The sequence below is a fragment of the Ornithodoros turicata genome, chromosome 5 (assembly GCF_037126465.1).
Source record: "Ornithodoros turicata isolate Travis chromosome 5, ASM3712646v1, whole genome shotgun sequence".
Taxonomy (NCBI): domain Eukaryota; kingdom Metazoa; phylum Arthropoda; class Arachnida; order Ixodida; family Argasidae; genus Ornithodoros; species Ornithodoros turicata.
In genome coordinates, this window is record NC_088205.1 from 14,030,156 (window position 1) to 14,056,284 (window position 26,129).

Sequence of the window (26,129 nt, forward strand, 5' to 3'; positions counted from 1 at the left end):
ACGCTAAATGAAATAGTAGAGAATAAACAGTGTCAGGCAGTGCTTGCGAAAGACATGCAAGAAACCCGCACGAAGACAAGATATGTACAGTGTTCTCACGCAAGAGTTTTGTGCGCACGTGCATGCAGCGAACGCGATGGGCGCAGATGTTCATAGAAACCCTCATCGCAAAACGCAATGATGCAAATAATGCATGACGCGAAATCTCTGCACGCTCTCTTTATACAGCAGCAAAGATAATTTCATGTCTCGGATTGCATCATCGTCCTTCGGGCAGAGCGGAGTATTGCACTACTTCGCTGTAAAGAAGGGAACGTCTCTTCAACTCATCCGAAAAATACGCAAAGAGAAAAAAGCAACAGATAGCAACAGATAACTTGTGGGCTACAAGATGGAAAACCTTTCGTCGATGCTCTGAGAGTGGTATTCTTATCCACCTTTCAATTATGAAGCAGTGAAGCCAAGACATTAGAGAAAGCTTTTTAATGCCGTCATGACAGCATCAGCCAATGCTGCGACCTGGCCTTTCCTTCTAGAAGATGAAAGAGCATTGAGCAGAAATACGTTGTTGTTCATGTCACTAGGTGTGTTGTTGTTGTCCGCTGCCGCAAATGGAAAATGTTGGAAAGTAATAGGAAACATAAAACAGCCAATGCCTAGTTCGTTCCTTAAAGAAGCCCCGCTCGATGTCCCCTCCCTCTCCTTCGCTAATGTGGCACTGGTGGTGATTATTGTAGAGAGCTCGTTTGCCGTCCCAGACATCAAATGGGCCGTAGTGGAGAAGGAGGAGATTCTAGCCACGAAAGAATAGAAGCAGGATGCCAGGCCTCTTCCCGAAGGACACATCCGATAAAATGAACAGTAAAGAGCTTCGCTTCGAATATTCATTTTCTATGGAAGCCTGGATGATGGGAGTCGGCCGCATGTCAGCCGCAGCCGAAAGCGGCGGTACCATTACGACAATAGAGGGACGTCACAGGACAGGTGGAGTTCCGGGCTGGATCAAAGGAACAAACACAGAAATCACAGAGACACGCAAAACTGCATTCATACGAATACATCCACCCAGTTCAAAACAAGACCTCCGATGTCCACAAGTGTACGAAGTTGGGGCAGTTGGTATCTTGGCATATTCTTGAATGCAACGTTGAAGAGTTTTTGTCGTCCGTTTGCTTTAAAAATAGAAGCTAAGGGCAATCGCGCACCTCCGATGTCGCCTGGGCCCACAGTAAATAATTTTACACATTTATTCGCTCAAAATAGGTGTATTCTTTTTTAAAAAAACACCCTTTTCTATCCCGCAGACTCAAGCAGAGGGTGCAAAAAAAAAAAAAAAAGCATTACTAGAGGTATCGACATACACCACACTCCAATGTCAATCATTAAATATGTAAAGTGAGGTGTTGAAAGAGATGTTTATGTCCAATACACTTTTTTACACCCTATTTGAACTGGGAATATTGTGTTAAAGATGACGCTTTCATTTATGAAAGGAAAATTATGCTGGTTTCACAGCTCCGCTCAGCAAGTAACCATATTATAGACGATAACCTGAGTTAAAAACACGGTATTTGACAGGGAAGGCTGTTAGGAATTTAGCTGGTATATTTGACTCGTTGCACTTGTACGTGTTAATTGCAAAAACGCCCGTCACCGTTCCAAACGTTTTCCGCCCCACTACACTTAACGAACGTGCCCCAACAAATTGTATTTCGGAATATGATCCATCCGATACGTCAATATAGGTACTTCGGCACTCACACTGGTCCCATAATGTTAGCAAGCTAACGAGGTGTGCTGTGACGCATTGCGCTCCGGTTTAAGTTGTATACGATGAAACCGCGGCTGGAAGTCTGCCGTGTTCGGGGTGCTGCTTGCCATAGAAGCAAGAACGTCGAACTGTATATGTCTCGGGACCATTTGCCACAAAACAACTCGCTCCTAACTCCGTCCTAAAAGGTGTTTTCGATAGCATATTCCCCTGTTAAGGGAGTTTTTGTTTTTAAATGACTGTTTAAGAGCGTTTTTGTGAAAAATACACCGAATTTAAGGGTGTTTTAGAAAACACCCTTCATTGGGGTGTAAAGGACAAGCCCCTTACACCAAAAGCGTGTAACAAACATTATTGTGCACGACCAAATTGAACCGACCCCAAGCGCATACGCTCCATCAGTGGTGCAAAAGCTTTATTTTAGTTACTGCACATTTCCACAATGGATATAGCAGTCACATATCACTCACAAGGAGCACAGAGAAGCAACGTCATTCACCTTACTTGCTTGATTCTCGAGTCAGGTGTCACACGATCGTATTTGTTGTACGTTTGCTTAAGAAATACAACATAAAGCTCAAGGCGGCGCTCATGCTCATGGTGATGATTCCTACTTCAACGTTACACGAGCTCGCTTGTGTACTTTTCCTCTCCTCGAATTCAATCGGTCTGTTTTGGCTCCGTTAGGGCTCTTTCACACGTCTGTTTTTGTCGTACCTTTGTTTCAAAAATAGAAGCTAAGCGCAATCGAGCCCCGTAGGTTCCAATGGGTCCGTTTTGCCTCCGTTAGAAACACGGGCGAGAAAAAAATATACTTTCTCTATATTTTCTTTCTCTATAAGAATGTTTTTGTGAATAGACTCAGTTGTGTTTGAATTGGAATTGGATATGAAAGAAAAATATGGAGATGTTAGTCCCTACCCAGTCAGGACTGGCTACTCCAAAATGCGTTTGTGTGTGGAACAATAGAGCCACAAAAGAGAGAAAAACAAACAAACAAACAGTAAAGAGGTAGAGCGCGTCATGCAAAGCATAAAGGAGGAAGGAGAAAAAGAAAGCGGGGGGACGTTAGGCACCGAGAAACACTCACTGATTCATAATGTCAGAGACCGCACGGACACAGTGTCACAGAAGTTGTCACAGAATGTCAAGCAGATTCGGAGCGGTGAGGATGTCGACAAGAGCGGGCAATGCCGTCACCTGGTGATGGGCAGACCAGCAGCCGAGAACTTTCTCAACGGAGAAAGGGCGATTGTCGATAGTGCCGCCGCAAGTGTAACGACGAGGCGCGTTGTATCGAGGACTGTGTTTGAGATTTTGTCGCATTTTGTTGTTTTTCGCAATCTCAGGGTTTAATTATGGATGGACGAGAAAAACGTCCGTGTGAAACCAGCCTAAAGCACGTTCATGCCGGGGCGAAACACAGTTATCGCGCAAGCTATCGAAGTTATCGCATAAGGGAAAAAAAAAAAAAAAACTACATAAGAGTAAATGGAGTGTAACTATGACTTTTACACTCTTTCTCTCTTCTGCCCAACTTTACTCTTTGGATGCTCTCTTTACCTTGCTATGACGACTATGACGTTGCCGTATACAATGCTGAATACGCAGGTTCTGGTCCGTTGACTACCTCTACTCTAAAATCACGACTTCTGAGTCATCGCCAAAGTATGTGCGTGTTAGTGAGCCATCCTTTGTCAGTCCAAGTCTGAGCGTCTGTACGCCCGTCCATATAACCTCTCAGTGTGTATACACCCAGGGCGGCGTCAGGTATAGGGCCTGAACGTTAAACGGGCACTCCTCATCAATAAAAAAAAAAAAAAGTAGCAGTAACAAAGTAGCGTAAGTGAAGGACAGTAACATAATGTTACCTCACATTCACGCAGAGTAATTTGTACTCCCTTGTAGAGTTAAGTTGCACTGCTGGGCGACAGTGTAAAACGCTTTCGAAAAAAAAAAAAAGAAAGAAAGAAAGAGTGAACATTGCACTAAAAAAGAGTGATTTCAGTGACGACGAGTTTGGACTGCATAAGAGTTGGGTATACTCCATTTTCTTTAGAGTGTAAGTATTGACGCTGTCAGAACTCGACAATCACGTAGTACGTAGTCTTGCGACGTAAACCCCAATATAGATAGTACGTAGCTCTCGGAGTTATATCTGCTAACGTTGTTCTTGACTCGAAAGCTCGTTCACGCCGCAAAGCTCTTCGAGATTTGAACTGCAATGCACCCAAGTAGGCAGCCATGTCTGTAGTGGGGCGACTCTCGGCATTCCTCGTTACGTAACTTCTTGCAACTCTAACACAAGACAGAACAGAAGAAAATTGATTTGTGCCAGGTAGTTTGTTTACTCTACGAAACAAGCGGCAATTTGGTCGATACAGCGGCGAGGTAAAAGCAACTGGTTGAATGCTGCACGGAGTCCCAGAGCAAACACCCCTGGGGGGCAGGAAGTTTGGGAGAAACACACGACGCCAACGGTATTGGGTATTTTGGGTCGGAAGCTGTATGGCGTTTCCCTCTGACTTCGTGAGGAGTAAACACACACTTTAATCAAAACGATGGAAAGCTTCGAACGGAGTTCTCGGGAACACAATTCTGTAACGGGCGTGTTTACGCTTACGGCTTACATGACACGAGATCCTTTTTCGCCACCTTCAATGACTTCCTGGTTTCCCGCACAAAATGTTTTCAAAATGTATTCGGAAATAGGGAAGTATCTCTGTACAAAGTGATTCGATGAACACAACAGGGTGCGCTTGAAAATGCATTTTCACCTGTCTTACGCTGAAGATGGCTCACATGGGGACCGGCTGTGTAGCCACCTTGTTGAGCACTTTTCTGCGGATAAGAATGTCATCATGTGACTTCGCTGTCGTTCAGCAGGGCAGCAGCGTGAACCCTGGAGGAGGACGTTCTCGTGCGAAAGTTTCTGTGCCTCTCTAGCCTCTACTCAGCTAATCATTATGAAGCCAACTTATGCGTCTCTTTTTTTTTACTTTCGCTTATTTGCTTGTTATAGGAAAATTTATTGACGACAACATGCGCGAAAAACTTGGTGACAGGCACACTAGTTACAATATGTACAAGCTAATTCTACAGTCAGTACTAGTTACAATACGTACAGTCATATGTGTTATTTTTTCGTACTGGGTACAAGAATCAACCATATCACTGGGGCTTATTATGAAAATGTGCCGTGACATTGACAGTTCAACGCTAAATTCCGGGGGCACAGAGAAAACTTAAGGCAAACGTTATACGTCTTATAGATTATTAACATTACAGTTGCTTCGATCTACGAAAAGGTCGTTTTGCTGCTCCGAAACACATTTTTCATTATTCCGAACAGTCCTGCAGGACTTCTGTGGCCAATTACATCACTGCCCTCCTGCACGTGACGCGATAGGTGCCTGCTTTTGTACGGTGTAAACGTCGGTGACGCACTGCTGTAGCATAAAACAGACGTTTACCGCGGGCACAGCGGGGAAAATGTCGTACATTTTATGACGATGGGAACAAGAAATGCATTTTAAATATCAACCTTTGCGTGAATTCCTATGCAACACGGAAAACAGTAACCTCACTATACCGTTTTGTCCAATGTCGGCATGTGCGAGTATGTCTGCGTAAGAGCACTAGCTCCTCCAGTTTTTATGAATAGCATCCAACTTGAGATTAACCACGTACGAGTAACTAGTCATACTACTAACTTCTGCTGTTTCGCGGAAGCGGCCCATGTTCAATACAGTACTAACAATGCCAGCCGTACCGTTGGGTACATTAATTTAAACCTTTATATTATGATCCTGAAGATGTTACTCGTCAAAGTATTAGTCCGACCGAAATTGGAATATGCATCGTCCATCTGGGAACCCTCAGGTGGGCAAAATTAATCCACAGACCCGACCACTGTGGCGTCCCTCATGATCGCAGTTGTCACGCGACGCAAAGTCCTAAATTATTATCTACTTTCAATCAACAACAGGCACCTCATCATTGAAGGCCACGTTAACACAAGAGTCGTTATCACTACGGCGGGAAAAAAAGGAAAAAAAAACGGGAATGCTGTCTTTCCCTTTCCATCTACTTTCACGACCCCATTAGTACCTTCTCACAGGTAGCATCCCACCATTGCAGGACCCATGCATTCCTAAATTCATTCATGCAACAACAACAAAACAAGTACTGAATAGAACTACCATCATCGTTGTTCTGCATTAACTCTTACATTTTTCATGGTCTCATAAGTAGTCACCAACTCCCCTCTGCAGCACTCTTTGTCTTGAGGGTACTAATAAATAATGCTATATTTGGCCGATCTTTCAGCATCTAGAAGACGAGCCATTTATTTCCGCATAGTTCTTCATCGATCTCTTCTCAATTCTTGAACTAATCGCCGTGTAGCCTTCGGCCATGAGGCACGTCTGCAGCTTAATATTTTTGGACTGCATTCCTGCATTGGAAATTCAATGGTCGTTAATGCAATATCATGTCTTCCAAACGTGCCCCTAAGCATTTTTTTTTTTCGTCCTACTTGAAAAGGATGTTGTTCAATGCACGAAAGGGGGCATCCAGCCAGTTAAGCACGTTTGTGCCTTCGCCTAATCCAATCTAATCCTTCAAACGCACCCAAGTTCTTCTTCCTGCGGGATTAAAGATTCTGTTTCCGTGCGAACACATCGTCTGCAGGCCTTACCGGGAACATGCAAGACTTGTTTCTCTCTCTGTGTGTCTCTCTCTGTGACTATGTCTGCAAATGATGTATTATGCGTTACGTATACCCCGCTGGAGTGTTTTTGTTTCTTGGTAATGTGAAGATTCGTAATCTTCGTAATCATGCCACTCCCTTTATTTGTGTCTCAGCTGATAAATGGAAGTGAAATGTGTCGCTGTCCGTAAGTCTTTCTTGGGTTCAAACAGTTGCGAAAATAAATGAGAACTATAGAATGACAGCTTGTTTTCTCTTAACGGTATTACATGGCAGGGCAACTGTTGGACAGCACAGAAAGGGGATGTAAGCAGAGCTCACGACTCAGCAAAATACACCTAGAATTTTCTCACTACAATACCCGGATCGCATGTCATACTTGTGACTACGACGTCGTAACGAGAGAAAGCAACTACTAATTCGGCCATGCGCCTTCTTTCCAGGCACATCTTACCTTCTGCCATGGACATCACTGCTCCATCCTCTCTCCCTCCCTCCACCATGCTCCAACTCAATCCCCTTGACGACTCCAACCTAACCTTACCCTTCCCAAACTTGACAGACTTACCCAACCTAACCTACTTAATCAACGACACCACGTTCCACGAGCCAATACCACCAGCCTTGGCCATGTCCCTTCCAGAAGCCCTGGTGACCGCTCTCGTGCTGTCAGCCATCATGGTGGGCACCGTTTTCGGCAACGTGCTCGTCATCCTGGCCATCTTCACCTACAGACCTCTGCGAAGCGTCCAGAACATGTTCATCGTGTCCCTAGCCGCGGCAGATATCGCAGTGGCACTCCTGGTGATGCCCTTCAATGTGGCGTACGCGTTGATGGGCCGCTGGGTATTTGGTCTTCATGTCTGCGAACTGTGGCTCACATGCGACGTGCTCTGTTGTACCGCTTCCATACTTAATCTGTGTGCAATAGCGTTGGACCGATACTGGGCCATCCATGACCCCATAAACTACGCTCAGAAACGAACTCTAAGGAGGGTCTTGCTCACCATCTTCCTCGTCTGGGCCATCAGCGCTCTCATCTCTGTGCCACCCCTTATTGGTTGGAATGACTGGCCCGAGGCAAGTAGAGAATCTTTTATGGACTCTGTACTCATCGAGGCTTTCCGTAATTCCTGGGCCTTTCGCTGGTCTCGCGGAGGTCTGTTTATCTCAGAATCGTTTGGTGATTAAACCCTAGGTAGGAGCAAGAACGGCGCACCGTTCAAGTCACAAGTGCGCATCAATACGTTTGACATGTTCTCATGGGGTTTCGAAGGGAGTTTTTCAAGGAGCTCCTTAAAATGGATAGTAAAAAAAAATATTCTTGCCTCTCCTTACTACTTGGCAGTACTGTGCGGCATAAAGAAAGCGAAGCGGAACAATGTACGGATGTGTTCATTACAGGCATTGTTCTATCACAGGTGTTCGACGAGACTTCCCCGTGCCAACTGACGGAAGAACGTGGCTACGTCGTCTACTCTGCATCCGGCTCCTTCTTCGTGCCTCTCTTCATCATGACCATAGTCTACTTCAAGATCTTCCTGGCCACCAGGCGACGGCTCCGCAACCGAGCCAAGGCCATCGCGGCCACGCTTCAAGTGAAACCGATGTCGGGCAACTTCCTGCCGCTCCCGCCGAACCCCATGGAGAACTCATCGGCCGAGTCCGGCAACACGGAGTGCCCGCAGTCGCCTCAGACCGAGCAGAGCCCCATCGACCCGGACATGGACAGCATAGCGGCTGTGAAGCTGGAGGACGACGAACCGCCGAAGCAGATCAACGGGCAGCCCGTTGTCCCCAACGTGAAACAATACATGGAAGAACGGCAAAGGATATCGCTTTCCAAAGAACGGCGAGCGGCCAGAGTGCTGGGCATTGTCATGGGTGTCTTTGTGCTCTGTTGGTTGCCGTTTTTTCTCATGTACGTTATCCTGCCGTTTTGTGGAGACAGGTGCTACATTACGGCCAAGACTGTGAATTTCATTACGTGGCTGGGCTACATCAATTCGGCCCTGAATCCCGTCATATACACTGTGTTCAATCGCGACTTCCGCAAGGCCTTTATTAAGATACTGGGCCGGAAAAAATGAGCCGTTCTTCTGAAATTTATGTAAGTGCGCTGTCTTCCATAGTGTCAGACGTCTTTGGCCGCTACAGGCAACGCCGTTTCGGTGCATAACGTACTGCTGTACGTGCGAAGAAAAAAAAATGTAGCGTACATTGGCGCTACATTCGTTGCTAGTCACCGATATGTTGTAAAAAGGGCGATGTATTACCGGGAAAGTACATTGCTTTTTTTTTTTTTAATGTGTTGTAAAATATATCCGAGAGACATATATGACGCGCATGCAGCTGTTGCAGCGCAAACGTCTGCTTTGTGGCAGTCGAGGCGAATTGTTGACATTAGTTGTTTTTATCATGGGTGCTGAGAGCAGGTATTGCAATTGTTTTCACTAGTACAGAAATTGTCGTGAAAAGTTGCGAGGGACGAGTCACTGGTCGCAACATTGCACTCTGAATTATGTTGCCCATTAACTATAAGGACAGGTCCTGTTTCTCTCTTTCCTTCATGCCCTCTTCCATTCTCTACGCGAAATAGGAACTGGTATAAAAAAAAAATAACCGAGATATTACACCAAAGCCGTTGGGGATTCAGCGTGACAGTGGCGCCCCCGCTAAAGCTCGCGACGCGGGTAATCGCATAATTGACGTGCATCGCGCCACATCCTCGCTTGAGCTGGATTGGGGCCGTTACAGCAGACGACGTCATACGGGCAAAGGTGGGCGTGCGGAGTTGTCGCGCTGAGCTACTTACGGCTGGAAAATGCGCTAGTGCAGTGTGGCGTTATCGAGGAGTGTGCCGAACAAAGTTGATGCACCGTGAACCGTGAACTTTGAATAATTTTAAATTTAATAAAACGTAGCGGTAGCTTTATATGAAGCCCCATGGAGCAAAAAAAAAAAAAAAAAAATTTGAAGACATGGGCTTCGTTGGAAAACCTTCAAGGTCAGTGTGATCTCGAGAAAAGCTGTTTCAGTGAACATTTCTCAGCCTGAGTTCTTTGTTTACACTTTCAATTCTTGGGCCTCAGGCACTCCCGCGTTATTCACGCTTCGTGGCATCGTTTCAGCTTGTTTTTTTTTTTTGTTGTTTTTTCTCTCTCTCTCGCTCTCTCTTCATATTCGGGAGGAAGAAATATTGACAAGTCCGACGCGAGTAACATAGGATCTGCACCGCCATCCTGGGAGCTGAATATTGGGCTTCTGACAGCTTCCAATATTGCGTGGCGGAAACTTTAAAAAGTTACGTCGTCGGTTCGCAACAGTGAACATCAGTAAAGAATAGAAAGCCCCAGCGTGACTGGCAGTGTAATGCCAACACAGGATATGTCGTGCATTTTTTTTTCTTCTTTTCTCACACATTTTCTTTTACAGGCTTACTGACGACGAGCGACAGGTATGTTCTATATTGCATTCCTGCCCCCTGGGGATCTTTCGTGTATTAAATATCTGCCTTTAATCGCTTGAAGATGTTCATACCGAAATTTTTCGATGCCCTGGGAAACGTGGCAAATTCATTGCGTTGCACGGATTGGTGGTTTCAAGGAGCTATTTTTTTCATTCTTTCCTACTGTTCGGTGTAAATAAAACTAAAGAGAGTTACGCGTCATTTGAGGACAAAATACTTTTCCTCAACGATTCCTCCGGAAAAGAGGCAAAAATTTTAATATCGACAACACATTGTGGCTTATCTTACGCTGTTTCATTCTGACTTTTACACGTCGTGTTTTCGTGTATGTTCCGGTCTCTCCGCTAAGCGCATCGGAGCCTGGTTAAAGAGAGTTCGAAATGCCGCCATATATTATAGCTCGCCGCATGACCTCTAACCTTTCAGACTGAGTTCTTAAATTGTAAGGTTATTGTCGTAGCGCATGTGCTGTCAAGCTGGTTGTACATAATTTACTTAGTAGGCAGTACACTTTGAAGAACACAATTGATGCCGAAATAGTTATGATTCCAATTGTTCACGACACAAAGACTCAAGCTTCCCAAATCAGCTGTAATTAACGTACAGCTCACGAAAGATTCAATGTGTACCAGGGCATCGAGCCTCTGAAGCAGTTCACCTTGGCATCCACGCAGCCGTGTTTGAAAGGCAAAATCTTACATACGATGGACCTTCTTGTCGCCCTTTTCATTGTCGTCCGCATAAGCGTTTTACCGAAGTCTAAGTTTACCAAACTACCAGTAAAAGCTCTGCGACCATCACTGGTGTGCATCATATCCCCCTAAAAACCGTAAATGAAGACAAACTGACGTGCGAATTGATTTTGTCGACATGCCTTGAATTCGAAAAACTTGCCGAAAACATTGCAATGTTTATTTTCTTTCCACTTTCCAAGCCGCGTTGCTTGCTCGTTTTTCGTGAATGCGTGACAAACTTTATCCATGCAAGCCATATTTAGGTTGATCCCCTTAGCCGGAAGGTGCAGTATTCTTGTTCATGTTCGCGGAGTTTACGAGGTGGACTATTTACGATGTTTACCAGATCAGGACACCGTGAAGAAAGCAGCGCGAGAGAGTGTTTCGTCTTACAAATATTTAGCCAATAAAAGTCAAAGCATAGCCAGAGAAATACTACATATGATATGCCTCTCGCACGGTGCTATTCCCTCTTCATGTGGCAATGCGGGTCAGCCTTAACTTAGAGCAAGTTTACAAAAATTGGTGCTTTCATTTATTTCTCTCGACGACGTATTTCCTTGTAGCTGTGCTGCAACGACTTCCGCCTTCCTCGTGGCGTTAGTCTATTTGCACGTGCGTTCTCTATTGGCACATCTGTGAGGTCGCCCGTTACGTTGACAGCGTATAGCTGACGCAGCACTAAAGGACTGCTGGGCAAATTGCATACTAACGGTGACGTGACTTAACCAAAATTGATGCGTACTCGCTCCCGCGTTTCGAGCATGCGTGTACGATGTAGTTTAAAGGACCATGGAGTATACCAGCTGTATTTAGCAGCCAAGTGGTTAGCAGATGTAGCACCTGGCAGCTTGTAACCACCTTGATGATACGTCATGCCTCACTTGAGTACTTCCGTTGCTGACTCATTCGGCCAGTAGCGGAGATTGCGTACTACTGAGCATGTGCGTTAGGAATATGGTAGCTCTCCGAACAAGCATGGGCCCAGTACGTGAGTGACTTTCGCTTCATCATTTTCGCATCATTCCAGAGCAGCGAGAGATTGCCCAGTTAGTTTCGCCATCTGTCGGAGGTCTTCAGCGCCTCCACCTTTCGACAAACTCGAATTAATCGAGGCTGTCTGACCAAACGCAACGACAACTATCAAATCTAAAATATACATAAAACTGTGTTATTGCCATAATGGAATACCGCTTGAACGCAACCGTGTCACTGCTCGCATCGCTGATTGTAAGTTTCGTCGCAAACGTAGGCCAATATCCCCGACTGGTTTTGTTTAGCTGTTCTAGGGTTATTAGGGAGCGTGTTCTGTTAGAGCACGGCATTTTCAGCTACCACGCCCTCATGGTAGCACAGCCTCTCGTAGTATGAGTGCGCGCACTTCGAGTGATTTACCTGACTCTCTCTCTCTCTCGTCTCTCACCCGACACCGCGTTCGGAAGTGCAATTATGCTCGCCATGGAAGACGGATGGACTGTGTGGCTCAACTTGTTCACGGCGTCGTACACACGGCCATCTTACGTCGTCCATCTACTTCGTTATTTCGTGGAAAGTAAAATGGACAGTTAACTGGCTCTCCTGAGCCTCCAGCCATTGCTCCAGCCCGCTTGGTGACATCCGTCTGCGTTAGATTGTGCTGGAGATCATCTCATCGCAAAGTCTGTAGGGCTTGTGCATACCGCCGAAGCGCTGGGACGGCTTCGATGTCCGGGTTCCTCTCACGAACCTGGGACTACCGCTGGGCTGCGTGTTAGGTTTTCGTATTCATAGTCTATATTTTCAAATTCAAGCAAATTCTGGATGTCCTTTCTTTCTGGAGTTATGGAAGATACCATATGTTATTAACGAACACATTTTAATTTAGGAAAACAGTGAACTCTGATGGGAGGCCGGTACTGTGTATGCAGGCGCAGTGACAGAGCACGAAAAGTGAGCCCGCGTTCACCCCTAGCGGAGGTGTCATCTACTAAAGGAGCTGCTTAGATAAGATAAGTTTAACTGGGCTACGGTGAATTGGAGCTAGGTGGCTGCCCTAAGACAACACCTGCTAGATAGCATCAGGCCTGCGCCCCACGTGACACAGCGTCACACGCGAAGGCCTGCTGTGGATGCTGCTGCTGACGTCAATGAAAGAGCGAACAAGAGAAAAGCTCGAAGCAGCTCGCAAATCTCACGCAGGCCTCCGTGAGTTAGGCAGTGCGTAGGCCTTCTACTATCTAGGAGGTGTTATTGCCTAAGAGCGCCTGCAGCTGCTTGTAAGGCAAGCAAACGTTGTTTACATCATTTTGCCAGCTAAACTTACGTCAGGTGTATGATGTACTGCTTGAGACACACTGGTCAACACCCACTACGCTAGCACTCCTACCAGCTGTGCGCCTACTAAAAGTCTAGACTGGTAGCTAACCAGCACGCTGCCAGCAATGACATTTGTGCTGCGTATATGCGTACAGCGTATATCCCGCGCTACTGCATCGGACTGCACATTGAACGAAATAATTTTCTTAGCCGTGTAGCTACAACATTTTCAATCCGCAAGAAACTTATGACAACGAAGGTTTTACTACTCTGGCGACTGCTCCTATAATATCAGTTGCTTCCTGTATGCACAAGCCCTATTCACTGCATACCATGAGACGAGAACCTCAGACAGTAAACGTGTACATAATTTACGAGTATTATTGACGCGCAGCCGATGGGTGACGACGTGTGCCGTTATGGAGAATACTGTTATTATAGGTACGTTATACAAAAGCTGTTTAATAAGTGTGTTCTCTTAAGTGGCGTTCTTCGATGTGTATATGATATAATACTACATGAAGCAGCCGATGCGTGTTGCTGCATTCGACGTTGTGCAGTCACGAACTGAAGCAGCGTACCGCTACTTAAACAACAGTGCACAAAGTACCCTTCATCGAGAAGTTCATCATGAATAAAAAATACTCCACATGTGTGTTGGCATGTCCAACCGTGAATTACTAAATAAGGGCCCACTGGACAGGACAGATGCCGTGTCTGTATATACATTACTTATTTTTCTTTGCGCATAGCGCCGAATATCGCAAAATGAAGAAACCATATCAGAGTGTACATATATATCTGAATAAACATCGCGTATCTCTTGCCATTATTCGAATTGTAAGAGGTTTGTCTTTTTCAGCGTGTGTTCAGCAGGACGGTACTTAGTGCGCATATCACAGACATCCAGAACCACATCCAGAACCACACAACCTACTAGATTATAGCGACCATATCATAATGGGCAAAACCCAATGAGGAGCCCGTTCGCACGATCCGCTAGGGACGCTACTCGTCGGCCTGCGAGATCAGCATCATGATTGGACTATGGAAATTTGAATTTTGAACGCGCAGAGGCGGACGCACGGTAACCGTAGCAGACGACAGAAACTGTTCCTATGAAAACGCGTAGAATGATGATGATAATCAACTTTAGAAGGAAGCATCTCTCGGTGGGACATCCACTGCTTGTACAAAACTACTAAGGTAAGCTAAAGTACAGAGTACTACAGAAATTGAGGAAGCAATAATCGCGCCGATGAGTAACGCCACCGCTATAGCTTCTAAATGCGGCGCTGGGAAGGGCCGCCTATGACGTAGTCGTTATGACTAGGGTTCCGCGATTTCGGTTTTAATCGAAAAACATCGAATACAGAGGAACATTCCAGGAACCATGACAGATACATCGCTGCACATACCCAGCTTAAGATTCCAACATGCCAAGTAAGCTTTCATTTATTACTCTTCTTTTCTTGGTATTTGCTATATGGTTGGATGACCTGCGACCACATTGAGTGTTCCAGGGTCAATCCTCTTCTCGCGGATCGGGTGCGCTGGCTGGAATCTCATTCTTCTGCCATTGTAGGTGCCCTACCGCGCTTGTGAACCTTTTAAGGACGTGACATCAAGTACAATATCGGTCACCGGCCTTTAGTTGTTTAGTGGAGAGGTTACAACAGTACATACACCTCCACTTTCCACGTACGGCGGTCCTGTCTTTCCGCGGCACCCGAGATGGGAAGAAAAAGGAAGAAGGCCTCGGACTACGTTTGCGAAAATCAAGATTTTGAACTGTCAGGCAAGGAAGGTGCTGTCGTATGGAAGTAGCGTCGCGTGACAGTTAATGTGGGCTGTGGAAGAGGTGCCGCGCGCATGTCGGAGCACGTGCAATCGCGGCGCCACGTGAATCTGAAGAATCCTCGTAACGAACAAGGTGAGCAAATGCCTTCCGGTCATTCTTTGCAGCACTAATATAGAACTCGAACTTGTACTTCGTACTGGTGAAACTGGTAACTCGCATTGGTTGTTGTTGTTAAGGCTGCGTTAGACGCGCACAACACTGAAATTACATTGTAATTGCTATTCGCCGATAACTGTCGAGTAAACCATGTACACGCAAGGAAAAACATAAAAAAAAACTCCGATTTCGCGAAAATCAATAAACATCGAAAAATGTACGCCGAATCCGCCCAAAAATAAACATCGAAAACGCGGAACCCTAACCTAGTAGGTCGTGTCCAGAACACGTCATGGGTACTTGGTATTGTTTGCATACCTTGTCAAAGCTCACTCATGCTCAATGTGGCGAATGAGTTGAGCGTGCGTGACCAAACGGGGAGCAGAGCGGGAGATGAGTTAACGGGTGTCGCAAGTGCCGACGTCCGCTTTGTGGCTACCGTATGGGTAGTAATTCGTAGAATGGTACTGCGTTTCTTTGCACCATATGGGAAAATGAGTTTTAAAAAAGCGCTTCATCTTTTATCTGATTTCCGTTTCTCTTCTTCAACACGTCGAAATGTGGTTTTACCGAACACGCGTTCTCGCGCTGTTTCTGAACATCGGTACTTAATTTCACATAACGTGCCACAGAGCTACAGCGACCAGCTACGGCCGCAGCTAGCGTGCTCCGGCTAACCGAACGCCATGAAACTTTGTCCTCGTCGACGAAGAGAATTTTTATGTGCCATAAAAGTTCGTCTGTGGGAAGTTTCACGTGTTTCTTATGTTTCTGAGCGCATACGAGCGACGACAGCATTTCTCTTCTATGAAAGAAAGGAATACAAAACAAGGGTCGAGCCACCTTTTTACTACTTTTATGCATTTATTACCCTTTTACTACTTTACGTTTCCTTGTGTGACACAACGTCTCGCGGCTATCGCATAGTAACACAAGCGGTAACATCGTGATAACGCGTGATAAAATGCTTGACAGTTAAAAGCGTAGCATCCTGGAAATACACCGAATATGTTTGCACATTGAAAATGACGAGAGGGTAAATCAACTCCCAGGTACTTTGTCCGTTAGTTGTTCACGGGTTGCACGGGCTCCCCACGTGTCATTAATTAGTATTTTTTTTACCAGGCACCACCTGCAAGAGTGCAGGGTCTGCGAACAATTGTCTCATACACAGAACGCCGGCAAAATTGTAAACACTTTACAAGTTTGAGCCACTTTACTCCTCACTGCCAGAATGTTTAATGAGTTGTAATCGCAGTTTGGGAAGACCGACACAGGCTATGTCCTCGTTGCAACTCTTGACACGTAATTAGTTTTAATTATACTCACGAGGGCGCCTCGGAAAATACATGTTAACCCTTTCAAAGATCGCCGAGATTTTTTCATGTTTTTTTATACTGGATTCGCTGACGTGAAAAGGAGTGCCATGAGCAGGCGTCCCCGTGCGAAACATGCGAGCCTGACACGTCGCAATAAACAAGAAAGTGTTCTTTCTTCTGAGCGAGGACATCGTATTATTCCATCGTTGATGCTCTCGACTTTTTGAGATGACTTCAGCGTCGACGCCTTTCTAAGGTAGCTAATGAGGCGCGTGATATGAAAATGAATAGAACTTTAACGCGTTTTAGACGCCGTCTAGGCGTGGGAGCTGAACACTTAGGCAAGAGTAGAGTAAATGAGGTTGCCTACGCGAGAATGGTGTCCGAATACCGATGAAGCGTCAAAATTGGTAAGTGATGATACACGACAATGAGTTTTTGGTGTACACAGAAAGCGCCTTTACGGTGATGGTGCCCTGGTACTGACGGGTATAACTTTCGCACGGGGAGTTGGGACAATGGAGATAGCTATGTATGAACGGTTTTAAAGTATAGGGTAAAGTGTTCGTCTCTAATTTCTGATTGCAGCGTAGTTTTATGCGTCCCCAAACGACATCGCTTTCACTTTAACGATGTCTCTTCGCAATGTAACGACAAAGAGAAATACTGAAACGGGGTTTGTATACTGCGTTTTTACAGCGTCAGCTGTATAGTGAAGACTTTCCCGAGACCGCGTCGGCGTCGTCGGCTTTCGCATATCCGCACAAAACTCTTATCACATCTGGGCCCAGCGCTGGGAGTAAGGAGGAGAATCCCACCAGTTTACAACCGCTATCGACGGAAAGTGAGATAAAAACCAAAGTACGCCAGTTTTACAGCGTCAGCTGTGTCGTGCAGCTTCCCACAGCTGCTTGTGGTGGCCGTGTGCTACTTCTCGCCTCGCGCCGCGCCGGAACGCATCCGGCCGCGGCTTTATCGTGTATGTACTCTCGCCTTACCGCACGCACAAGCTTCTCGTCGTCGGAGACTTCAACGTGGACGTTTCACACGACACCACTTTCCTAAGTGATATGTCCGAACAACTGGACCTTACGCTGTGCACCGACATCTTCAGATCATTATCAGGCTTGGCGTCCGGAACAGTTCCCTCCTTCAGGACACCACTCACCTCACTAACCGTTTCAGCAACCACAAATCAATACTCATCACGCTTCAATAAATTTGTCTACACACTTTCATGCGGCCTCATTTCACCACGCGCACAGCTGACACTGAATTTCGCGTTGCACGAGTCGTAACCGTCCTGTAATTTTTTTATATTCCGCGTTAGCGCCTCAAAGCAACTGTGGCTATGAGCGGCGTACAGATATGGACAGATGGAGAGAGGACAGCAGGAAGGAGTGGGGGACAGGGGAGGTTAGTATGCGTCCTGGGCCGTTTTCAGGGGGAACTGTGCAGATATTCGTCTGGAAAGTCTTCGGAAACCCATGAAAAACCTCAGACAGCAGAGCCGGTGGTAGGATTCGAACCCACCACCTCCCAGTCTTCAGCACGAGGCTTGGCTACCAATAACGAGCGGGACGCCTCAATCCGCTCGGCTATGCCGCTGGTTGGTATACCACGTGACAAGTCAGTTCCTACAGGTATATTCCGCCCACAAAATCTAAAGATGTGCGTGTCTCGCTTAGGCGAGTGCAACACGCCTTTCTACGCGTACATTGTCTACTGTACTTCAGAGGACACTTTGGAGAAGACATTTATGCTATAGGTAAGATCGACGATATGGAACGGCATGTGCATGGATGAGATGGATGTGGATAACGTCATGGAGGCTGGAGACATGTCTTGGAACAGACCACCGAAGAGCCCATGGGCTACGACTAAACACATTCTGCTCACTGTTGTTATAAACAATCACGGCACGTTCCTTTTGCTTTCTGGTACGGTGTTCTCCTGTGTGGACCTGTACAGGGTGACAGCAGTTCCATAAGCACAATAGAAAAACTAGCTCGCGATGTGAAGTGGCGGTTCTACGACAGACAACACATAAGGCGAAGAAAGCGTCATTCTCATGAGCATCAACACACTGCGCTGCACGTTCACACACTGCCAGCAAGATCATCATCATCACCATCACGTTCTGGCTTGAACCATCGATGTTTTACGGGGTCGAAATCTTTTACTGGAGCGCGGTCCTCGCTATTGTTGAAGGACAAGGGGACGACGCGTCGGCACTAAAAGCTCATGGCGTCATACCTGATGTGATCAGCGACGCACCTGCGCAAACACTTGCAGTCAAGTATAGCAGCACAGCCGTGATCATGGGAAGCAAATTGGACCTCGAGGTAGGCACCGCCTTATTGCGTCTCAAATGTCTTAGAGCAGGTGCAGCTGCAGTTCAGTCATAGTTTTAAAGGATGCTGGCTACAGAAGTTTCTAATAGAGGTAACGGAGGTAATATTGTAAGCTTGCACTCTAAAAACTCTCCGCACCACAAGCTCATGGACACATACCGTTGTCACTCCCAATGTGAGGGGTGGGCAGGGTGTACGCCTTTCTGCGAATATCAATATAAGTGGCACGTGTCAGAAAAAATGCTTGGCTTGGAGCCTGCTGGGCGATGAAGTTCTTTTTTTTTCTTTTTTCTTTTTGTGTGTGTGCTGTGCGAACAGTCTTTCTAATTATGTAGTTTCTGGTGAGCTTGCCTTGACAAGCTGCAAAGCTAATAATATTTCTTTTTTCTTTCTTTTGTTGTAAAGAAGTACATATCGCATCCTCCCATTCACTGGTCACTCCTCCTCATTTCAACGCAGACGACATCGACGACGCCCACAATAGAGCTGCAGGCCACCGACGGCATGTTCACGCTTGTCATGGTTGACCCCGACGCCCCGAGCAGGAATGCTCCCAAGATGAAGCATTGGCGTCACTGGCTGGTGGTCAACGTTCCGGCTAATGGAGATATCGGAGCAGGGGATACGATTACAGAATACAATGGGCCTTCGCCTCCCGCGGGGAGTGGCCCGCACCGCTATGTCTTCTTGCTGTACGCGCAAAGCAGCCCCGTGGACGTGGATGCCTTCAAGATATCTTCCAACAGGGGCCAGTTCAATCTGGACACGATAACTAAGTTGCAAGGAGTCTCGCAACTGAAAGCGGTTAACTTCTTCATCGCAGAGAGAAGCGGTGCTCAGGCTTTGACCGGAACCGTTGGAAAGTTTCATTTTCTGCCGATATTAGCGTCCCTTCTGCTGTGCATTTCGTCTTCCGGTGAGGCGTGAATTCGTGCACGTGAGGCGCGAACATAGGGAAATAAATTAATGTTTTTGATTGTCGTATGCTTCTTATTATGGAAGGTGACTAATGTGTATTCAAACAAACCATTGCTTGGAAATTCAGGAGGTGGTCACTAGGGTTTGGTTCAGTTTTATGACACTTCTATTCTTCGAGAGCTAGCCCATCTTTGAAGAAGAAAAATGAAATAAAATAAAATAAAAAATCAAATCTTTACGGTCCGTCAGACCTCTCCGCCAAAGGTCTTGGCTGTGTCTGCTAGCTTCTGGTCAACGATCGCTGTATCTTCAAAGGGTCGTAATGTGCATCTTATTGACCGTAACGCGGCATTTGTGGCGAAAAGGGCAGTGTACTGGAATTGCATACGTCCTATTTTGATGGCTGGTCGAAGTCGTACAACACTACTTGTCTTTTTGCAGCGCGAAAGCCTTATGGAGCGCTGAACTGTTCCTTTGCAGGTGCTTTGTACTTGATATTGTGATCATGCGATTAGCCCATGCAATGGCACGAGTCTAGCGGCTCCTCGCATACAGGGAAAGAAGAGGTGAGAACTGAAAGCACGCGACCGAACCATTACAGCTCGATGGGTGGAGATGCGTTGTTTCTCTGTGTTGCCATCGCCGCCGCCGTGGCTTGCGTTCAGGCAGACAACAGAGATGACTTGAGGAGGGCGCACGTAATACCTGACGTCGTTGACGAGGCGCCAGGCAGAACGCTTGTAGTGAAATACGATGACACCGAAGTACTCATAGGCAGACGGCTAGACCTAAAAGTAAGTTGCCTTCTCATGGTGCTCGTACGTGGTACACGTCCTTCTCATATACTTGTCACTGGCTCAAAGTGCGTCGTCGTCGCAATCGTGTTCCCTCTCACCTCGATAGCGTCTCTCTGACGCCTTTCCTCTTGGTGACGTAAAAAGTAAGAGGCAAACTCGATAAGAGATATCATGTGAGTCAGACTACGACTCAGTAAGTTGCTGCTTGAAAACTTGATCTGCAGTTCAGTGTAATTGATAAATGAAAAGCGAGGCAAGCTTCTCGCATTTAGTCTTTTTTCTTCGGTATCTCGCTGGTAAAGTCGCTTGACCTTTTTTGGGTGTAGCTCCGTATCGGGACCACTCGTTTTTTAAAATCAGTGAAATCGTTACGCAGACAAATATTGCATAGAAGTGGAAGAAAGTCATATACTGAATCTAAAAATGTAAGAATTATAAAAGTCTGTGGTCTAGAAGTTTTTTTTTATATGCATTTCAACAACCCCATGTGATGCCACTTCTAGCACAGGAGAAACACGGCAATGCTAAGTGTAACGGATTCGAAACTTGCCATCTTGTAAAAGGTAGGGTCGTTGAATTGGGCTAAATCACCTCACTTTAGTGAAGTTAGTTCAGGTTGGGGTTCGACAAATTGGGGGTCTCGAGGGACTAATTAACAGATATTTTAATAATCTTTTTAACTTTAGGGAACACATCACAATTGCATATTAAAGCCTGATCTCCACATGATGCGCGCGAACGCGCGAAGCGTGCGCTACAGACCTAATAGCGAGTTCAACTGGTCGCTTTCGTGCAGAAAAAGTTGCGCTGGCTCGAATGTGCATGCCACACGGCCGCTTCAATCTAATGTGCGTCGCCTTTAATTGGTCCTTCGGTTCGCTCTTCGTTCGTTTATAGGCTGAACCCACACTGGTGTACTACACTGCGGTGCACGAAAACGACCCGCTGAATTCGCTATAAATGTTACTTCCGTCGTCCGCTGTATAGAGCATGTAATCTGCAAAGGTGCAACAGTGACATTGATCGATATCCCCGCCTTCACTTAACGTCACAGAAACACAGGCAAACCCGTTTCGAGGTATGTTTCACGATCTTTGTTTTCTGTTTACTTTTGTGCTTGCAAGGAGCTTTGTGCATCAGAGCTACATATCAGTGCTTATCGCACCGGAGAAGCGCGAGAGCCATGCGCACCAGAATGAGAGGAGTGATACGGCGAGCGACTCCGAACACGTGGAGGAAGAAAAGAAAACAACAAGAAATACAAAACAAATATCTTGGAATATACCGCGGTAAAGATTCCCTACATCGCGCATGACGTTTTTCTATGACGTTAAGTGAGGGCGGAGTTATCAACGTCGCTTCCGCTCTTTTGTCGACCACTTGCGGTTTACAGGAGACAACAGCGGTCAAATACTTAGGTCTATAGCGCGCGCTGTAATTACTTTTGTGCTTCATCAGTAGTCGAGCACATCACGCGGACATTAATATCGCAGTCGCAATGGGCTCTCTAAAGTCGATAATTAAAAAGTTGATTAAAGGTGATTAGTCCCCTAACTGAGAAAAAAAAAAAAAAACGGTTTCCTAGTAGCAGCCCCGTCGAGTAATCCAATCTCAAAATGAAAAGCATCCTAAGGTAACTCCCCTTTTTATGAAAATTAACTTTACAAAAATAACTATTTCCTTAGTACTCTGGCATGTAGTACTATGCTTGCATGATGCAATGAACCACGTGTATCAAACTGCCACATCGCCTTTAGGTCACGACGTCCGGCTAATGTTTCTCTGCCTTAAACAGACGACAGCCAATGCACCCGGCATCGAACTGGAACCGGACAAGGCCCTCTACACTCTGGTCATGGTAGATCCTGATGCACCGAGCAGAAAGAATCCAACACGCAAACATTGGCTTCACTGGCTCGTTGTAAACATACCCGCGAAGGGCGGTGTCTCTGCCGGCGACACCATCACTCCTTACAACGGGCCGAGTCCCCCGAGTGGAACGGGATTGCATCGCTACGTTTTTCTCCTTTACGCACAAACAAGCCCCGTCGAGCGAGAGAACCTCAAGATTCCCTCCGGCAGAGGCAATTTCAAACTCGCTACAGTCAAGTCAACGCCTGGTGTGTCGCACCTGACGGCAACAAATTTCTTCACCGCAGCCAACGCTGCCGTGTCGCCATTCGGTTTTAACATCACTCTTACCGTATTTCTTGTGACGTTGACGTTGATGTTGATACTGGCATAAAAAAAAAGGTCATAGGGAGAGGTTTCACCTTGACGTGCTTTTCGCCACTGCAAACTTTGGAGTGGTAACAGACGGAGAATAAATCTGGGTTGGTTACCGATCACAATGATATTTCCGTTTCTGTTTCCGGTACCTTTTCGTTTCTCGCAGAATTTGAGTATTTAGCGTTTACGTTCGTGGTAAGAGGCCCTGCTTTGTATGTCATACTTGAAGCAGGAAGACACGGAAGACGTTCGTGGTCTCCCTCAATCACTCACATCCGCCACAAACTCAGGCACCAACTTCGGTATCATTCGCATTGTCTACATGTATTTCGCCATTAAATCGATGTGGTGACTGATCAGATGTGAATGAGAGGATGCCGATATATGCATATTTATGTATGTATTAATTAATACCCTCAAGGCAAAGCATTACTGAAGGGAGTGATGACTGGTTATTATTTGATGGAACATAGCAGTCACACAAAACACCGACGATGGAAGGTGGTCCCATTCCCTGTTTGTTTTATACGCAGAAGTGGGGAAGTTACTCGACAGAGGGAACTCGTTACCAGTTCAGTTACTGTGCGAAAAATGGAACTAAGTTACTAACAAAGTTACACGTAATGGAACGTCAAGTTCCTAGACTACAAAAAAAAAAAAAACATCTATCTATCTATCTATCTATCTATCTATCTATATATATATATATATATATAGCGAGTTACTCCCTAGTTACTTGCTACCCAATGTATACGTTATAGTTCTTGACCTTTCTATGTGTAATTCAGATATTGATCTCACAATGGGCGGTGCACCCCGTTTCGAAATAGTTTTAATATACAAAAACTGTATCAATACTGACATGACAGAAGAAGCCTACATTTATGTGCTTCTTTAGGGAGGTATTTGATGATTTTGGTATCGTAATAAGGTTCTTGAACGGAGCACAACGCAAGTTTATGCTCCATGAGTTGTCCTCTACGCACATGTCGTAGAACCGCGCAAAGTTTTAACCCTACTACGCAATGCGCTCTGTCATTATAAATACACTACTCGTCGCTAAGATGACCGGCACTTGAGCCTCCTAATGTACGGCCAAAACAGAATTTGAAGCGTTCACCGCGTGACAACAAGGCAGTTAGACGCGCCGTGCACGTATTACCGGCGTGCACGTTGTTGTCGTTTCACTGCGGAGGGAGGACGCAGCTCGCGATGTCTGTAGACATGATTCGAACAGAAGGAACTTGGAACTTTCTCCAAGTTACTTTGACAAACTTACCTAAAACATGAACGAGTTCCTCAAGAAGTTACTGGGAAAAACAACGAGTTAAGTTAAAAGTTTGCGAAAAAAGTACCTGAGTTACAGTAATGGGTTACCCTCGTCACTGGTTCTAGGTACGATTGAATTAAATATATTACGATGTTACTTATCGTCTTTAAATATATTATTATATGCATATTAAGAGGAAAGGTAGGGGAATTTTGTTTCCGTTTCGGTTTCCGGTAAAGGTAACGACAATATTTTTGTTTCCATTCATAATTTCGTTTCCTGCGGAATTTGGATATTTAGCGTTTCTCGTTTCCGGTAACCAACCATGGAACGAACTACTGAACTGGATGCCAAGTCGTCGTGTCCACTTGAAAACGGTTTTTGCGAAACGGTTTTTAAAACGGTTTTTCGTGAGCGGGACTTCGGCATCGTACGGCATCATAACTTCCGTAAAATCATTGGCGTATAGACTTTTTAAACTGCCGTGTGGGACTGGGGCTCGACGTCCCAATGCTGAGTACACCCACTTTTAAGTGCCCCACTTTTACGAGGCGTGACTTTATTTATTTGTTTAGGAGCAAATAAATCCACTGCCATTTTTACGTATTTGCAACATAAGCGCTTGTGATCAGAAAAAAAAAGAGAGAAGAAAAAATTACATCTATTGGATAGTACTATTCGTTTTGACCATTGTCTAGTACGTAGTGTACGGAGCCTAGCACGCGATTCTGAGAATATTCCCCGGAATGTTATCTTCTATACCGGGTGGATACACTTCCTGGGTGCGTGGGCTGTTTGTGGCCCCCTAGCCCTGTCCCGCGCAGTCGACGCCGTAAATAAGCGAATTCTGCGAAAACCTTCCGGAAATGCCTCCGTGTAATGCTTCCACCCCCCCCCCCCCCCTCCCTCCCTTTCTCTCTGCACGGCTCTCTCCAAAACCATACCGCTGCTGCCACCTCTGCTCTGGCTGGGGAAAGAAATGGCAGGAGGAACAGCGCCATCTCCTATGCTTGTCAAATACATATTGGCTGTGTTGCATGCAGAAAGGAATCAGAGGTGGCGCAGTGCTTCCTAGCAAACCCGAAAGTTGTTGTTCGTATGGGCCGAGCATACGAGCAGGGAACGCGTTCTAGCTTTGTATGGAGGCTCACGTTACCCGTGAAGGCCCCGGATGCGACACTCTGACAGACTACCTGCCGCGCTGCGTGCACCGACCTCGAAACGGCTTCGCAGACATCTGTAAAATCGGAACGGGAAAGTAGCGATGACGTCAGGTGGCTGGCCCAGAATGTATTCATCATTTTTTCAATCAATCAATCAAATAGAGTTTATTGTTCATCAAACAAAATACACACAGTGCATATACAGATGGAGATCCTATAGTTAAAAACTAGTAGTAAATTTTTTTTCAAACCTGTATGCCTTCTTTCCCGGCTCAAGAATAAGGGACGTTGTCAACCGCACTGTAACTGTGACACACCCTCGATTTTTTCTTTTTTTAATAGCAAGCCGGCACTCTTTTCTTTTTATTGAACATATTCCCCGTCAAATCTGTCTCATTTTCCGTTGGTACTGGAAGGGCTATCTAGCAGTATGGTCGCTCGCCACAAACAGTACTTTCAAGAAACTCAAAAGAAGCAGTGAAATAAATTTGTATGCGTGTATTCCTTCGTAGTTAATATGAAGGGGGGATAATGCTTTGGTGAACGGCAAAAGGGGTGCATGCGGAGCAAAACACGTTGAGAACCACTGCTCTAGAAAGCTTCATGTCGAGGCAAAATCTGACATTCTCAGTGTGGTGAGCTCATCGTAGTGTACTTGTTTCTTAACGTTATTCTAGTGCCCTCTGTGTCTCCTAGTTCGCAAGAGCTTTCTGACTTTACCTTTTCCAAGTGCAGGTGGCGTCGCAGTAGCAGACTTTTTTCCGGTTTGAAGTAGGTGGTGCTGCCAGTCCACCTTGTCGTCGCTATCGTTGTAGACCAGCATGCTGAAAAATTCGGGACAAAACGTAAAGTAGTCTTCGCCTGCTGATGCTTCATAGATGCATGCATTAGGAATCAAAAAGCACGCGCAACACATTCCGCTGACAGCGCTTTGCACTCGTACGCTAGTGTCGCGTTGCCTGCGTCACGGCGAAGCTTTTATGCAATTTTGCAATTTCTTTGGGTGAATATTGCATCTTCCAGGTTCAATTTAGGTTCCAAATTTCCAACATGTAAAGAGGTCTTCATTTCATGCACTGAAGCGTTGGGTGAAGCCAACAAGCATCATACGCGCAATGTATTTGGAACACCAACTTTGTACC

General features: G+C 45.9%; 3 protein-coding genes across 4 annotated transcripts in view; all 3 read left to right on the forward strand.

Moving 5' to 3' along the window:
- The window catches only part of LOC135394081 (probable G-protein coupled receptor No18), a 178,088-nt gene extending 164,282 nt beyond the window's left edge, over positions 1 to 13,806 (forward strand). For both annotated transcript variants that reach the window (XM_064624559.1, XM_064624560.1), the window contains 2 exons: positions 6,926 to 7,562; positions 7,904 to 13,806. In XM_064624559.1, the coding sequence (XP_064480629.1) occupies positions 6,945 to 7,562; positions 7,904 to 8,572 (1,287 nt within the window). In that variant the 5' untranslated portion in view covers positions 6,926 to 6,944 and the 3' untranslated portion in view covers positions 8,573 to 13,806. The remainder of the gene's footprint in view (positions 1 to 6,925; positions 7,563 to 7,903) is intronic.
- Positions 13,807 to 18,356: 4,550 nt separating this feature from the next.
- Positions 18,357 to 19,586, forward strand: LOC135395326 (protein D1-like). Its single transcript, XM_064626557.1, has 2 exons — positions 18,357 to 18,601; positions 19,070 to 19,586. The coding sequence occupies exons 1-2, from the start codon at positions 18,413 to 18,415 to the stop codon at positions 19,535 to 19,537; spliced, it is 657 nt and encodes a 218-aa protein (XP_064482627.1). The 5' UTR covers positions 18,357 to 18,412; the 3' UTR covers positions 19,538 to 19,586.
- A 547-nt stretch (positions 19,587 to 20,133) lies between these two features.
- Positions 20,134 to 22,570, forward strand: LOC135395223 (protein D1-like). Its single transcript, XM_064626462.1, has 2 exons — positions 20,134 to 20,322; positions 22,121 to 22,570. The coding sequence occupies exons 1-2, from the start codon at positions 20,134 to 20,136 to the stop codon at positions 22,568 to 22,570; spliced, it is 639 nt and encodes a 212-aa protein (XP_064482532.1).
- Positions 22,571 to 26,129: the final 3,559 nt, after the last annotated feature.

What these genes read in the sequence shown, in the direction of transcription:
- LOC135395223 (XM_064626462.1), top strand. Translation starts at nt 20,134, where the DNA reads ATGGGTGGAGATGCGTTGTTTCTCTGTGTTGCCATCGCCGCCGCCGTG. An exon ending in GCAGACGGCTAGACCTAAAA is followed by an intron (nt 20,323 to 22,120) that starts GTAAGTTGCCTT and finishes TGCCTTAAACAG; the next exon opens with ACGACAGCCAATGCACCCGG.
- LOC135395326 (XM_064626557.1), top strand. Translation starts at nt 18,413, where the DNA reads ATGTTTTACGGGGTCGAAATCTTTTACTGGAGCGCGGTCCTCGCTATT. An exon ending in GAAGCAAATTGGACCTCGAG is followed by an intron (nt 18,602 to 19,069) that starts GTAGGCACCGCC and finishes ATTTCAACGCAG; the next exon opens with ACGACATCGACGACGCCCAC.